Raw genomic sequence first — 12,266 nt, 5'->3', positions numbered from 1 at the left:
GGAGTGGGAAGGGAAGCAGCTCAGGAAAGTCATCAACTTGGCATTCTTGGGATAGCATGCATTCTAGGATGGTCTATTTTCATTTCGAGAGGATTGGAAGCTTCCTGCCTGTGACCTCAATGGTCACCCAATCAGAACCATTTAAGTATGGCCTTAGAGAACAGAGTGAAGATGAACCCAAAAGGTCTAGATAGAGACTGGTACCATCTAAGTTCTGGGAGCAGCCTCTCCCCAGACCATCATGGACTTGCTCTCTGGACACATCCCTTGCCTGCTTTTGCCCTTTGGACAGTTGGTCCTGGACCTAGGGTAGGAGACACGCAAAGTGGATTGGTTTAGGGGTGTCAGCCCTGGACTAGCTATGCTAAATTGGGAGGTAGCAGCTGCTACCCTAAGGGGGTGGCAAGGCTTGCAAATGGAACCATAACTCTGCCCTTGCTGCCCTCATCTCCATCTCTAGGTTCTTGTAGATGTCTCCTGGCCAGTAAAAGGGTCATGGACCATGGTGTCTGTCTGATTTCTCTGGTAAGCTTTCTTAAGTTCTAGCCATAGACCCCAACAGTGACTTGTAGCAAGCCATTGCACCTTTCATGATGTTACCCCTTCTACAAAATGAGGGTTCAAGCAAGATGACCCCTACAGTCCTTTTCAGTTTCATGGTCCTGTATATAATGGCTTAATAGGTAAGCAGCTATGGGATGGAGATGCTAGGGTCACAACCCAGAAACTTTTCTCCGTGTAAGCTCTTCTCTCACTCTGTGAAGCAAGGCTTGAGGGTGGCTGGGGTAGGGAAGTTTGCTGAGGTTGCCTGGTTTGATGGCTGCCCTTTCTCTGGCTTGGGTCTCCTGCTCTCTTACCTTCCATCCCTTCTCACACCCTTCACTGCAAATTTTTCATGAGCTCACATCCCAAGACCTGTTGTGTCTCATTTTTCTTCATTGAACAAGTGGGCAAGTCACTGTATTTCCTGGCTCTCAGTTTCCTCATCTCTAAGGTAAAGGGTTTGGCTCAGCTCCGGACTCCCCTTTGGCTCTAACATCCTCTCATCCTTAAGGCTTGTCCTGTTTACATGACCCTTTGGGTACTCCTCTTCCTCTCCCTTTAAATCAGAGGGACCTAAAGCTAAATGGGACCTTCCTTCCTTAAGTAGTTACTTTCACATGTTCTTGTCCACTGTACTGTCTCAACTTCCTTCTTGTTGTCATGGCAATCCCACTGGCCTTGCCGGGCAGATTGAGGGAATTTCAATTAAACAAAGATTAAGTATCTACTAAGAACAAGGTCCTGTGCTCAGTTTGGGGAATGCAGAGATTTAAAAGGACAATTTCTGTCCTTAAGAAGCTTGGAATTTAAGAGGTGGCATAGGGATATACTCAAATATGACATGACATAAATGTGTCTGGGGCAAAAGGAAACCTTATAAAAGAGGCCATGAAAAATCTGAAGGAGAGAACAATCTCAGCTGGAAGCTGAGGGAAGGTTCAAAGAGCCTAGAACTGAGGGACAGTGACCGCGATGGAGGGCCACATGTATGTTCATGCTCCACATTGGTGGGAGTATCTTCCGGGCATGGGAGGAGGAGGAATCATCCCAGGAACTGACAAAAGCAGCCACGATAGGGGTGTGCAAGCTGTGGGGTGTGAGCCCAGAAGGGCAGGTCAGAATTAGCTCAAGGAGCTGACTGCCAAGATAAGGAGCTGATACCTGAGGCAAGGGGGCCCCTAAGTTCTGAGTGATGAAGCAATCAAAGCAATATATTAGCCAGATTCCACTGGCAATGCTGTGCATTTGAAAGAGAGATCCTGGCAGGCAGGAAGCCCAGTTTGGCTTATGCTGCTCTCTGGAGGAGGCCACCATCTCCATTCTTACCAATTCTGGCTTTGAAGTCAAATCAAGGCCTTCACACCCTGCCTGGCCCAGAAAAGTAATGCAAAAAGAAGACAACTGGGTGCTCCCTAGAACACATTCAGTAACGAAAAGCCCCTTGAGTCACAGATGAGTGGAAAGAGGAAGCCTCCCAGCACCAAGGCTGAAGGAAAGACCATTAAGAACAGAGCCCCAAGCCCCACAGCTGGCTCCCCTTCCTTCCCAAGCCACACAGGGTCTCCCCCAGCTTGATTTTCTTCCTTTATGTCGCCTCTTTAATACGCATCCATCCTGTTCACATTAGGGTGCATGTTACCATTCCTGTTTTTGGCAATCCTGCTCATTCTAAGCACTTTATTTACTCATGTTAGCATGTTCTCTTCAATTACAAGCTGCTACCATGACTAACAATCCCTTTGTTCTCAGAGGGCCATGACATCAAGATGACCTGCAGTTGACTTTGAGTGAGGGAAGGCTGTGCAAGGTCACCAGCCTCACTTTCTCCTGAGCCCCTTGCACAGATGTAATCTAACAAGCATCTGCTTAGCACCCACTAAGTGCCTGGCTAAGGCAGGATCTGGGGATACAAAAATGAGGAAAAGCCATCACCAATGCCTGCCCTCCAGTGTACAAGACTGAAACATTCCTTTTGAGTCCTGTGGTCTTGGGAGCTAGGAAAGACAGAAGGTAGCATCTCCATTCTGCGGAGCGGTAAACAGGTTCAGAATGGATGGCTTGTTCAAGAGCACATGGCTTTTCTCTGGTGGGGCAGGGACTGGAACCTAGGTTTCCACCCTCCGTGATTCCAAATGTCCAGCTCTTCTGAGAAGAAAAGTTAGTCACTCAACTAGGGATTTAACACATCAAGATAAACACCTGGCCAGGCAACCCTCTTTTTCTACCACATCTGGCTCCGGGAATGGTTGTGCTCTCCCTCCTGCAGGGCAGAGGGGATGAAGCCAGCAGAAAGAGTGTTTGATCGTATCCTGGCTCCGTTGCAGTAAATTCATCTGCAGAATGGGAAGACGTCTTCACATAATTATTGTTGGTGGAGTGGGAAGGTCAGGATCTGCGATGTCATCCAAACGGGGAACTCTGGTTTGGAGCCTCCCCTGACTCCCCCAGGAGTACTGAGAGCTGAGGACCCAGTCTGTTGAGCCCAGATTCCCATGCCATGTGGGCCACCTTGGAGGACCTGTTGTTGCTGGTGGCAGACATCCCTGTCATTACTGGGCTTAGTGGTCAGTTTATTACAGAGATTCAGCTGTCTCTCAGAGAGAACATCCTTTGACTACAGAAATGCCAGCTGTTCTTCCATGCCACCCTGCCATGGAGGTGACTCCTTGGTTTTCAAGCACTCTGCCAGGGGAGGGCAGGCCCTGGGAGGTCTTACCAAGCTGCAAAGGCTTGTTGAATGGGGCCTGGTGACAGACACTCATCTGAAAGCCAGCTGACCTAGTGCAGACTGGACCATCTTCAAAAGGATGGCCATCAGGCAAAGAATTTTTCTGCCCACAAAGATTCATACAGCCATCTACTAAAGCACAAAAGAGTAGTGACCTGTAGTCATGAAGGGAGTAACCACACTGACAAAATCATAAATTTTTGGAAGCAGAAAGCAAGATTTTTATTTAAACTAAGCCTTGGGGCTGGGTGAGGATCTGCCCAGGCTCTGGGCTCCCCCATGGGCTGACTTAATGAGCCAGTTTCACCCTGTCCTATTAGAGCTCTAGGGTTGTATTCTGGAGTCTAGAGAGGAGGACTGGGCTAGGGGGAGAAAGAGACAAACCACTACTGAGGCCATGAAAGCTGAGACACAAGGAGTCCTTTTCTGAGACATGACGTGAGTGAGAACATGCTCTGGGAATGGTAGTGGGAAGCAGCAGGTGACCGGGGTCTACTGTGTCCTTGCAGGGCCCTGCCTGCGGGTCAGGCCAGAATGGAGCTCAGGCTGGTTTCTCAAAGAGGTACTCGAGATCTGGGGCCCGCAACCTCTGCTCTTTCTTTTTGTTCTTAGCAAAGTCTCTCAGCATCACCATGACATCGTTTTCAAAGACCTTGGGGGCTGGCTTTGCTTCTGCAGAAAAAGAAAAGACCAAGGGATAAGAGACAGCGCTCAGGCCTCAGTTCTCAGCTCCGGACCTGTGCTCTGACCCAGGGCAATGAGCAGGCCCAGATCCATCCTACCCCTCAGCAGAGCCTGGGATTGCCCTGTTTCCTCACTGTTTCCAGCGTGTGTAATATTCCCTAGATTGTACCTTTTCTTCAGGCAGGGACTTTTATACAGAGGCAGCTGTGGATGGAGGAAAATGGTAAGCACCAAAGCCTTCTCTCTGGAGACAGCGTTGGGCCTGCCTGGAGTCAGGAAGACTCAAGTTCAAACCCACTTCTTCCTAGCTGTGTGACCCTGGACAAGCCACTTTCCCTGTGCCTCAGTTTCTTTAACTGTAAAAAAGGGAAACTAACTAACAGCACTGACCTCCCAGGTTTGTTGTGAGGATCAAATGAGATAATATTTGTAAGGTGTTCAGCACAGTGCTGGCACATAGTAGGTGCTATTGAGGCACACACATGAGACTGGAATTGATCTTGTATGATTTTCTTCTTGGTCCTGTTTACAAGTAACTGCTTTTGTGCTGTAACTGCCTGAGTCATGATTCTTTGTGTCTGCACTTAGCTCAGCATTCAGCTGGCCCATAATGGGTTACGTTTAACCTGTGAAATGTGTGAGGAAGCAAGGGAGTCTGGGCCTGGTAGCTTCACCCCACCAAGCTATCTTCCAAGGATGTCTGGGCTGCCACCTCACACCTGGACTCAAACAGAGCACTTCTCAGTCTCTTGAGACAAGGGGTGGGGTCACTGCCAGCCCCCATTACCAAACTTCAAATCAATCAGGTTGTTCCTAGCCTCTGTAACCAATCAGGCTGCCTTCAATACCATGATGTCATCTATGCTGCTCAGTAAGGAGAACTGTCCTTTCACTCAGGGCCTCTGGCATTGGTGGAGGAAAGCCACTGACCCATTTATTGACAGGTAGCATGACTCAGCTAATAAATGTTATCTTGCTCAGAGATCTGCCTCAATTTGCCCTGTTGTTAAAATCTCGATTGCAACAGAACTGACACCTGATCTTATTAGACAAACAAATCACATGGCTAACATGTGGGACAACTGTGCGAAGTGCTTTCTTATTCTAAAAACCCCTTTCTGAGAACAGCAGTCTTGTGGCTTTGTCTCTCCCTATTGGATGTAAGCTCCTTGAAGGTGGGAACTTTCTTGATTTTTAAATGTGTCCCCATGTGGAAAAACTAGGACACTAATGCACTGTTGGCAGAGTTGAGAAGTGATCCAAGCATTCTAGAGAGCAATCTGGATCTATGCCCAAAGGGCTGTAAAACTGTGCACACCCTTTGATCCAGTAATACAACCAAAGAAACCAGACCGAAGGGAGAAGAACCGATGCGTACAAAAAATGTTTATAGTGACTCTTTTTGTGGCAGCCAAGAAGTGGAGATCAAGGGGACTCTCTACAACTGCGGGATGGCTGAACAAGTTATAGTGTACAATTATCATGGAGTATTACTGTGCTGTAAGAATGAGAAGGCGAATTTCAGAAAAAGCTGGACTCACATGAACCAATGCCGAGTAAAGTGAGCAGAGCCAGGACACTGTACATAGACTTGGCTCCTCTCAGCAACGCAACAATCCAAGACAATTCCAAAGGACTCAAGATAAAAAATATGATGTTTCCAAGGAAAAAACTGATAGAATCTGAATGCAGATCAAAACATGCTCATTTTTCACTTCCTGTATTTTGGTATGTCTTCTTTCACAACTTGACTAATATAGTAATATGTTTTGCATGACTGAATATGTATAACCTATAACACATTGCTTACTGTCTTAGGGAGGTGGGAGGTAAGGGAAGGAGAGTGAAAATGTGGAACTCAAAATTTTTTTAAAAAGAATGTTAAAAATTGTCTTTACATGTAACTGGGGAAAAATAAACTATTTTTTAAAAAACGTATCCCCAGGACACAGAACACAGCCTTGTCCATGGTAGCATCTAACATGCTTTTTCATTCTTCTGTTGTCAACAGGACAATGGTGATATTCGTGTTGTCATGTCCTTAGGCAGCGCTGGCTGCACAATGCCTAACACTGGTGTGGCTTAGGACAAAGAAGCTCATAAAGAAGCTGGCACGCTTATGAGTGGGGCACCCTTGGGCAAGTTCCATTATTTCAGAACCTCAATTTCCTCATCTGTAAAATGTGGATAACATTCACACTCGCAGCCTCATGGTGCTCTGGACACATAAGCCAAAGCTTGGCTAACGAGACAGATGGGGATCTCTCACTCTTCATTTCACTCCATTCCTCAGACAACACATTCAGGTCTTCTCATCCTGAGTCACTGTTATCCGCGCCTTTCCAGAAACACTCCAGAGGATTACGGCAATGTCCTGGAGGCCTCTGACTAGACATATAGTCATTTTACATTTAAGGACACAGAGGCCCAAGGAGGTTAAATGATCTTAAGTCACAGGATCAGGATTAATGAATCTGAACCCTGCTCTTCTCACTCCAGGCCCAGCTTTGCCCATTATCTTTGGCTCTTTTGGCTCCTTCTTGGACACCAGTGGCAACCAAAACAATACGGGCTATTGCAGGAGCTATTTACACTGACCAAGTTCTCTAAGTCCCAAAGTCTATCATTTTAAGTTTAGCTAACAGATCAAACAGAATTTGGCTGAATGATGGGACAAGGCTCACTTTTTAAATCTTCTTTTATGCCCAGTCTTGGCGGACTGTCCCACAGGCTAGCCAAAGAGAACCAGCTCTACCTCCCAGGGAAGCAGTGATCACACTGTACGGAGAACCAGACCTGAGTCTACAACCTGGCTTGGCTACTGCTTGTGTGACCTTCATCAATTCAACGGAACCCTAAGGAGGGCTGGCCCCTCCAGTGCTAACCTGTATGATGACACCATCTATGTCCCCTGTGCATATGCATGTAACGTGTCAGGGACAGAGCAAAGCCCAGGGCTGCTGTGTCTGTTCTAAGAGTTGAGATATAAGAGGCAGCTTGTTACTCTGGAAAGGGCCAGAAAATATGGGTTCAAATTCTGGCTCTGCTTGCTAAAGTCAACCTGATTCAACATGTCCCTACCTCTTTAAGACTCTGGTTCCCCTAATGTAAAACAAGGAAGCTGGACCAGAAATCTCTGAAATTTGATAAGCGTAAAGGCATGTGGGCTGAGTCTCTGGTCAAGAACCAAAGAGAACACAGTCTTCAAGGCAAGGCTCCTGGTATCAGCTAGCTCCCAAGGACCCCCACTGTGCTGTGCGCCAGGTCTCTCCAAAGCAATGTCACTTTCAAGGCAGAAGGACCCTTAAGTCATCTAGTCCAACCCTGTCACTTCTCATGTGAGGCCCAGTTCAGTGAAACATCTTGTGTCAAAGCCAAAGTGGAAACCATGCCCCTGATTCGAAGCCTTAGTTGCCAGCTGGCAGTACCTGTCGCCCAGTAGTAGATATCCCAGTCATTACTGGGCTCATTGATTAGCCGGTCGTAGAGGTTCAGCTGCCTCTCCGTCATTTGCTGTAGATTCTCCTTGGCAAAGAGACTAAACGAGAAGAAAGAAAGGCGTTCAGGAGGCTGCATGAGGCTACAGGGCTGAGCAGTCATAGCCATGGAGGGCAGGTCCTTCCGCCACAGCCCCAGGCACCCCCTTCCCTACCTGAGCAGGATGCAGTTCTCCAGCATGCCTCTTTTTCTGCTCTCATAAAGCAGGCGAGCCCTCTTGGTTTCAATGGGTTCATCTGTTCGCTCTTCCCATGGGGGTAAGGGGATTTCAAGCATATCCTTTTGAGAGTCTGATGGGCTGTCCCCTCGGTAGAATCGTCTCAACAGTGAACTAGCCACAAAGGGAGACACAAGAGTGTGCCTGGACAAGGCAAGAAGCTGAAAAAAGAACCACAAACAACCCAGACTGAATCAAGCTGCATGAAATTCAATTCAATAAATATTTATTAAATGCCTGTTTGCCAGAGACTGTACACTAAAAAGAATGTGCAGATTCATAAAATGCTGAACTTAAATGGGACTCAGCTGACCATGGGTAGGATGGACTGAAAGGGGAGTAATTGGAGGCCGACAGACTAACTAGCCACTACTCTAGGTAGTGTTTAGATGCTCTAATTTAACTCAACAAACATACAGCTGCCAGAGTCAAGGCACAGAGCTAAGGGCTGAGGATACAAAGGCAAACAAAGGCAGACTGGTCCCTGACCAGGACTGACTGGTAATCAATGCGACAAGTAAACAGAAAAACCTAACAAAAGGGATCTCCAGAAAGAGAACAGTAACAGGCGGGGGGAGGGAGGTAGAAGGGCCATCTGAGTGGAACACTACAGGAAGAAGAAGGCTCTTGGAAAGGTAAGGATGAAGAGGGAAAGCCCTCCAGGGATGGGGATGTGTGGATGAGAATGAATGCAATGCAGTGGGAGCCACTGGCGGAACAGCTGGCAGTCCAGTTTGACTGGAATAGAGTGTGTCAAGCAACAATGTGAAAGCTAGGAAGGTCCTTTTTTGGTTCTTTGTACATGGAAGTATTACTGTTTGTCAAGTCCATAATGAAGAGAATTTACAGGATTAAAAAAAATAAATCTGGAAAGAACGGTTAGGGCTGTTTTCACTGCCAGGGAGAATTTGTATTTTCTCCTAGAGGTAAGAGGGGATCAGCTGCTAAGGTTTTAGAGCTGGGGAGCAACAAGGTGACGACTCATGGAGGATGGAGCAAGACTGAGAATGAATGGAGGAGAGACTGGAGACAGAAAAAGCGCCTGGGAGGGGATAAAAATTGTCCAGGGTAGCAGCCACAAGGGCCTGAAAGAAAAATATGCATGGGAAGGGAGGAGAGGGAAAAGATGTGAAATCCTGTGTAGACAGGACTGGGGAAATAATCCAATAAAGAGGCTGAAAAAAGTCAAGCCCCCAAGGTTATGAACCTAAGGAAACTTAATGTGGAAAGCTTTGGTGTTCTCAGCAGAAACTGAGTCTGGAGAAGGGCTTGGTTTGCAGGCAGATGAGAAGTAGGGCGGTTTCATGGAAGAGAATTTGATTTACAGTCAGAGGACCTGGATTTGACATTTGGAATAGAAATTTCCACAGGCATGAAAGGACACTGGACTAGTAGAGAGTCTTTCAGAATTCGTTCTTGCTCTAGATTCTGATCTCCCACCATTCCTATTATCGTCCACTCTTTTTATCTCTCTCCTTGGAAGAATTTGGAGTTGGAGGAGCAGGCTTATTTTTCTTGGGCAAGTTATTTAACTTCACAGCTGATCGATGGTCCAAGAATAGGAACAAGAAAATCCAAGCTATCTGTAGCTATATGGAAAACTGCTCTAAAATTACTAATTAGACATGCAAATTAAAGCAACTGAGGTTCTACCTCAGACTCATCAAATTGACAAAGTTGACAAAGAAGGGGAATGACAAATGCTGGAGGGGCTGTAAGAAAATAGGCATGAAAGTGCATAGTTGGGGAGGCTGGAATTACAGCCTTTGACTCAATAATACCAGTCCTGGGACAGTGCTCCAAAGATCAGAGAGAAAAAACGTCCTATGCCCACAGAAATGTATGACAGCACTTTCTGTAGCTGCAAAGAGCTAGGGGGTAGCCATCAGCTGGGGAATAGTGTATGAATGGAATGGAGTACTATCGTGCTACATTTGTATACCTACTATGAGCTAGGCTATTGTTGCTGGACACAGCTGAACAACTAAACAATAAGCCAGGCCTTGTGCTAAGGGCTTTACAGACACTGTCTGATTGGATCTTCATGACAACCTGGGAGACATAAGCTGGGAGGTAGGTGCTATTACTATCCCCATTTTATGGATGAGAAAACTGAGGCAAACAGTGACTTGTCCAGGGTCACACAGCTAAGTTATATGAGGCTGCATTTGAACTCAGGTCTTCCTGACTCCAGGCCTAGTCTTATATCCACCCACCAGAATTTATACAATAAACGCCAACAGCCTGAGAGGACTGCGGGACTAAATCTGCAGAAAGAGACATTTCTGGACTTGGCTGACATGGGAATTTGACTATGCTTAGAAGGTGAAATAATAAAGGCTCAAATAAAAAATAAAAAACAAACCTAAAAACCTCCTCGAGACCTCAGCTCTTCACCTGTGTAATGAGGAGATTGGGTTAAAATGGTTTCTAAATTCCCTTCCAGCTAAATCTCCTATGAGCTACCAAGACGCACAAACGGAGTACCAAAGGTGAAGTGATGTGCCAGAGAGGAAAGTAGAAATGTAGCTTCCAGATAGATGAGGTCCCATGTGAAAGAGGTCCTGGCCCCACATGTGTGAGCACATGACAGAAAGGGACCTAGCTCCCCATCTGGTATGGGACTGTACAACTGGCGTCCACCTTGCCATCACAATCCAAATGCTCGAAGCCTTGGGAGGGCATTTCTTCTTTCAGCCTTTGGGTCCCCTTTCTCTTGGTGCATTCTAGTCCAGTGTCCAAATGGACAACCACAACATGAAAGAATCTGGAGAGCGAGGCATGGTATCTTAGGGAGGGCTCTCACAAGCAGCCTCACGTCATTTCATGGTCTTGGTTGAAGAATGAAGCAAGAAGTAGCTATCCAAGGGCTTCCCTTTTAGCCTTTCTCTAGGTTCTGATCTCTAGGGTACATCCTTCCAAAGAATATTCCCTCTAATTGTAGATTCAACTTCTTTTAGAAAGAACACGAGGAACCAAACACGGTGGTGTCTGAGCTTTGGGCAGCTCCTTCGGTTTCTGGTTGAAAGCCACCAGGTACTTAGTACCTTCCTTACCAAATCACTGTTTATGGTGCAGCCCCTGGACAGCTCTTGTAGCTGTTGGTGAAAACCCAACCACCGGGGAGGGCATCCCCTTCCAGCGTCCCTTTTCTACTCAGACTCCGTAGAATCAAAGAATTCTGCGTTGAAGTCCCCAGTTCTACCGTGGAAGGAAGCTGGCCACCCAGAAATTCCATTCTGCTGGGCTCCACAATTTGCATGTTAAAGGCAAACTACCGGGCTGTCTTTCAATCCAACGGTCATCTGCATCTTAAAAGAGCCTTTCAGACTGACCACCATTTTGTGGGGCAGGGAGAGTTTAAGGGAAACTGCTAGAGATTGGTTAAAACAAAAAGTAGGAGGTGGTGAGGAAGTTACCAGAGGATGGAGCCGCTGGCACACACAGTGGGGCTGGAGCTTGAAGGAATTTGGTTACAATGTATATACTATGTTGCGCTGTCACCTGACTCTCACGGCCCCTTCTGGGGTTTTCTGGCAAGGGGATGGAGGGGTCTGCCATAGATGAGGAACCTGAGGCAGGCGGGGGGAGGCGGGGGCCCGGGGTCCCCCCGGCTAGGAGGTGTCTGAGGCACTCGCCCCCCTAGCCGGAGCTCGTTCCGTCCCTGGAAGGCCCGCCGCACCCAGCTCGGTGCTCACACCCCGCTCCCACCCGGGCCTGGCGCCGCCGCACTCGGCCCTGCCTCCTCCCCACCAGGGCTCCTCCGCAAGCACTTATGTGGCGCCAGCTGCATGCTGGGCACAGTCCCCGCCCTCCAGGGGCTCACACCCGTCAGGACAGACGGAAGGTGGCGTGGGTGACCCTGGGGACGGCCCGGGGTCCGACCTAGGGGTGGAAAGGGGGGTGTCCTCGGCTTCCAGGCCCAATCCGGCCCCTCCCTCCTTTCCCAGACCCCGGCTTCGTGGGATGGGGGAGGGGCGGTCGAGTCTTTCTCTGTCGCTGGGGGGTCCGAGGCCACGGGAAGGGGGAGGGGCCCCTCGGGGCCGCCTAACCCAAGTGACAGACCGGTAAACTGAGGCCAAGGGGGCGGCAAAGCGCTTCACAAAGCTCCCTCGATCCTGGCAGCCACCCTGGGAGGGAGGGGCCGGCGGGATCCCCACAGGGCCGACGAGGCGACGGGGCTGGACTGGACCCTGCGGAGCCGACACCGAACCCGGGGCGGGCGGGTCTCCGTTTTACACAGGGGGAAGCCGAGGCCCGGCCCGGTGGCCTGCGGCTCCCCGGGTCCTCCTTCCAGGCAGGGCCGCTCGGCCCTTCTCTCCGGGACTCCGCGGCCTCCCCCCGCCCGGCCTCTGCCCGCTCTCACCCGAACTGCGGGAGCAGCTGCAGCCGCCGCCGCCGCCGCCGCCATTTCCGCTCAGGCCCGGCCGGAAGCCCGTCTGCTCACCACATCCGGGGACCTCCCGCAGGCCCCGACGAGCCCGAGAGGCCTCGGAGGGGAGGTGGGAGAGGCGGCTCTGGGCGCGCGTGCGTGCTGCGTGTGTGCGTGTGGCGGCGGCGCGCGTGACGCCAGCGCGTGGCGCGGGGAGGGAGGGG

The 12,266-nt window shown here is 49.2% G+C and overlaps 1 protein-coding gene across 1 annotated transcript; it reads right to left on the bottom strand.

The window, feature by feature from the left end:
- Positions 1-3,468: 3,468 nt before the first annotated feature.
- SDHAF2 (succinate dehydrogenase complex assembly factor 2) lies at positions 3,469-12,253 on the bottom strand. Its single transcript, XM_072638825.1, has 4 exons — positions 12,037-12,253; positions 7,608-7,831; positions 7,384-7,493; positions 3,469-3,943 (listed from the first exon to the last, which is right to left on the bottom strand). Exons 1-4 carry the CDS (start codon positions 12,079-12,081, stop codon positions 3,813-3,815), a joined length of 510 nt encoding a protein of 169 aa, XP_072494926.1. The 5' UTR covers positions 12,082-12,253; the 3' UTR covers positions 3,469-3,812.
- Positions 12,254-12,266: the final 13 nt, after the last annotated feature.

This window comes from Notamacropus eugenii, chromosome 2 (assembly GCF_028372415.1).
Source record: "Notamacropus eugenii isolate mMacEug1 chromosome 2, mMacEug1.pri_v2, whole genome shotgun sequence".
Taxonomy (NCBI): Eukaryota; Metazoa; Chordata; class Mammalia; order Diprotodontia; family Macropodidae; genus Notamacropus; species Notamacropus eugenii.
The sequence above is the reverse complement of the archived record's forward strand: the minus strand, read 5'-3'. Positions and strand labels throughout refer to the sequence as shown.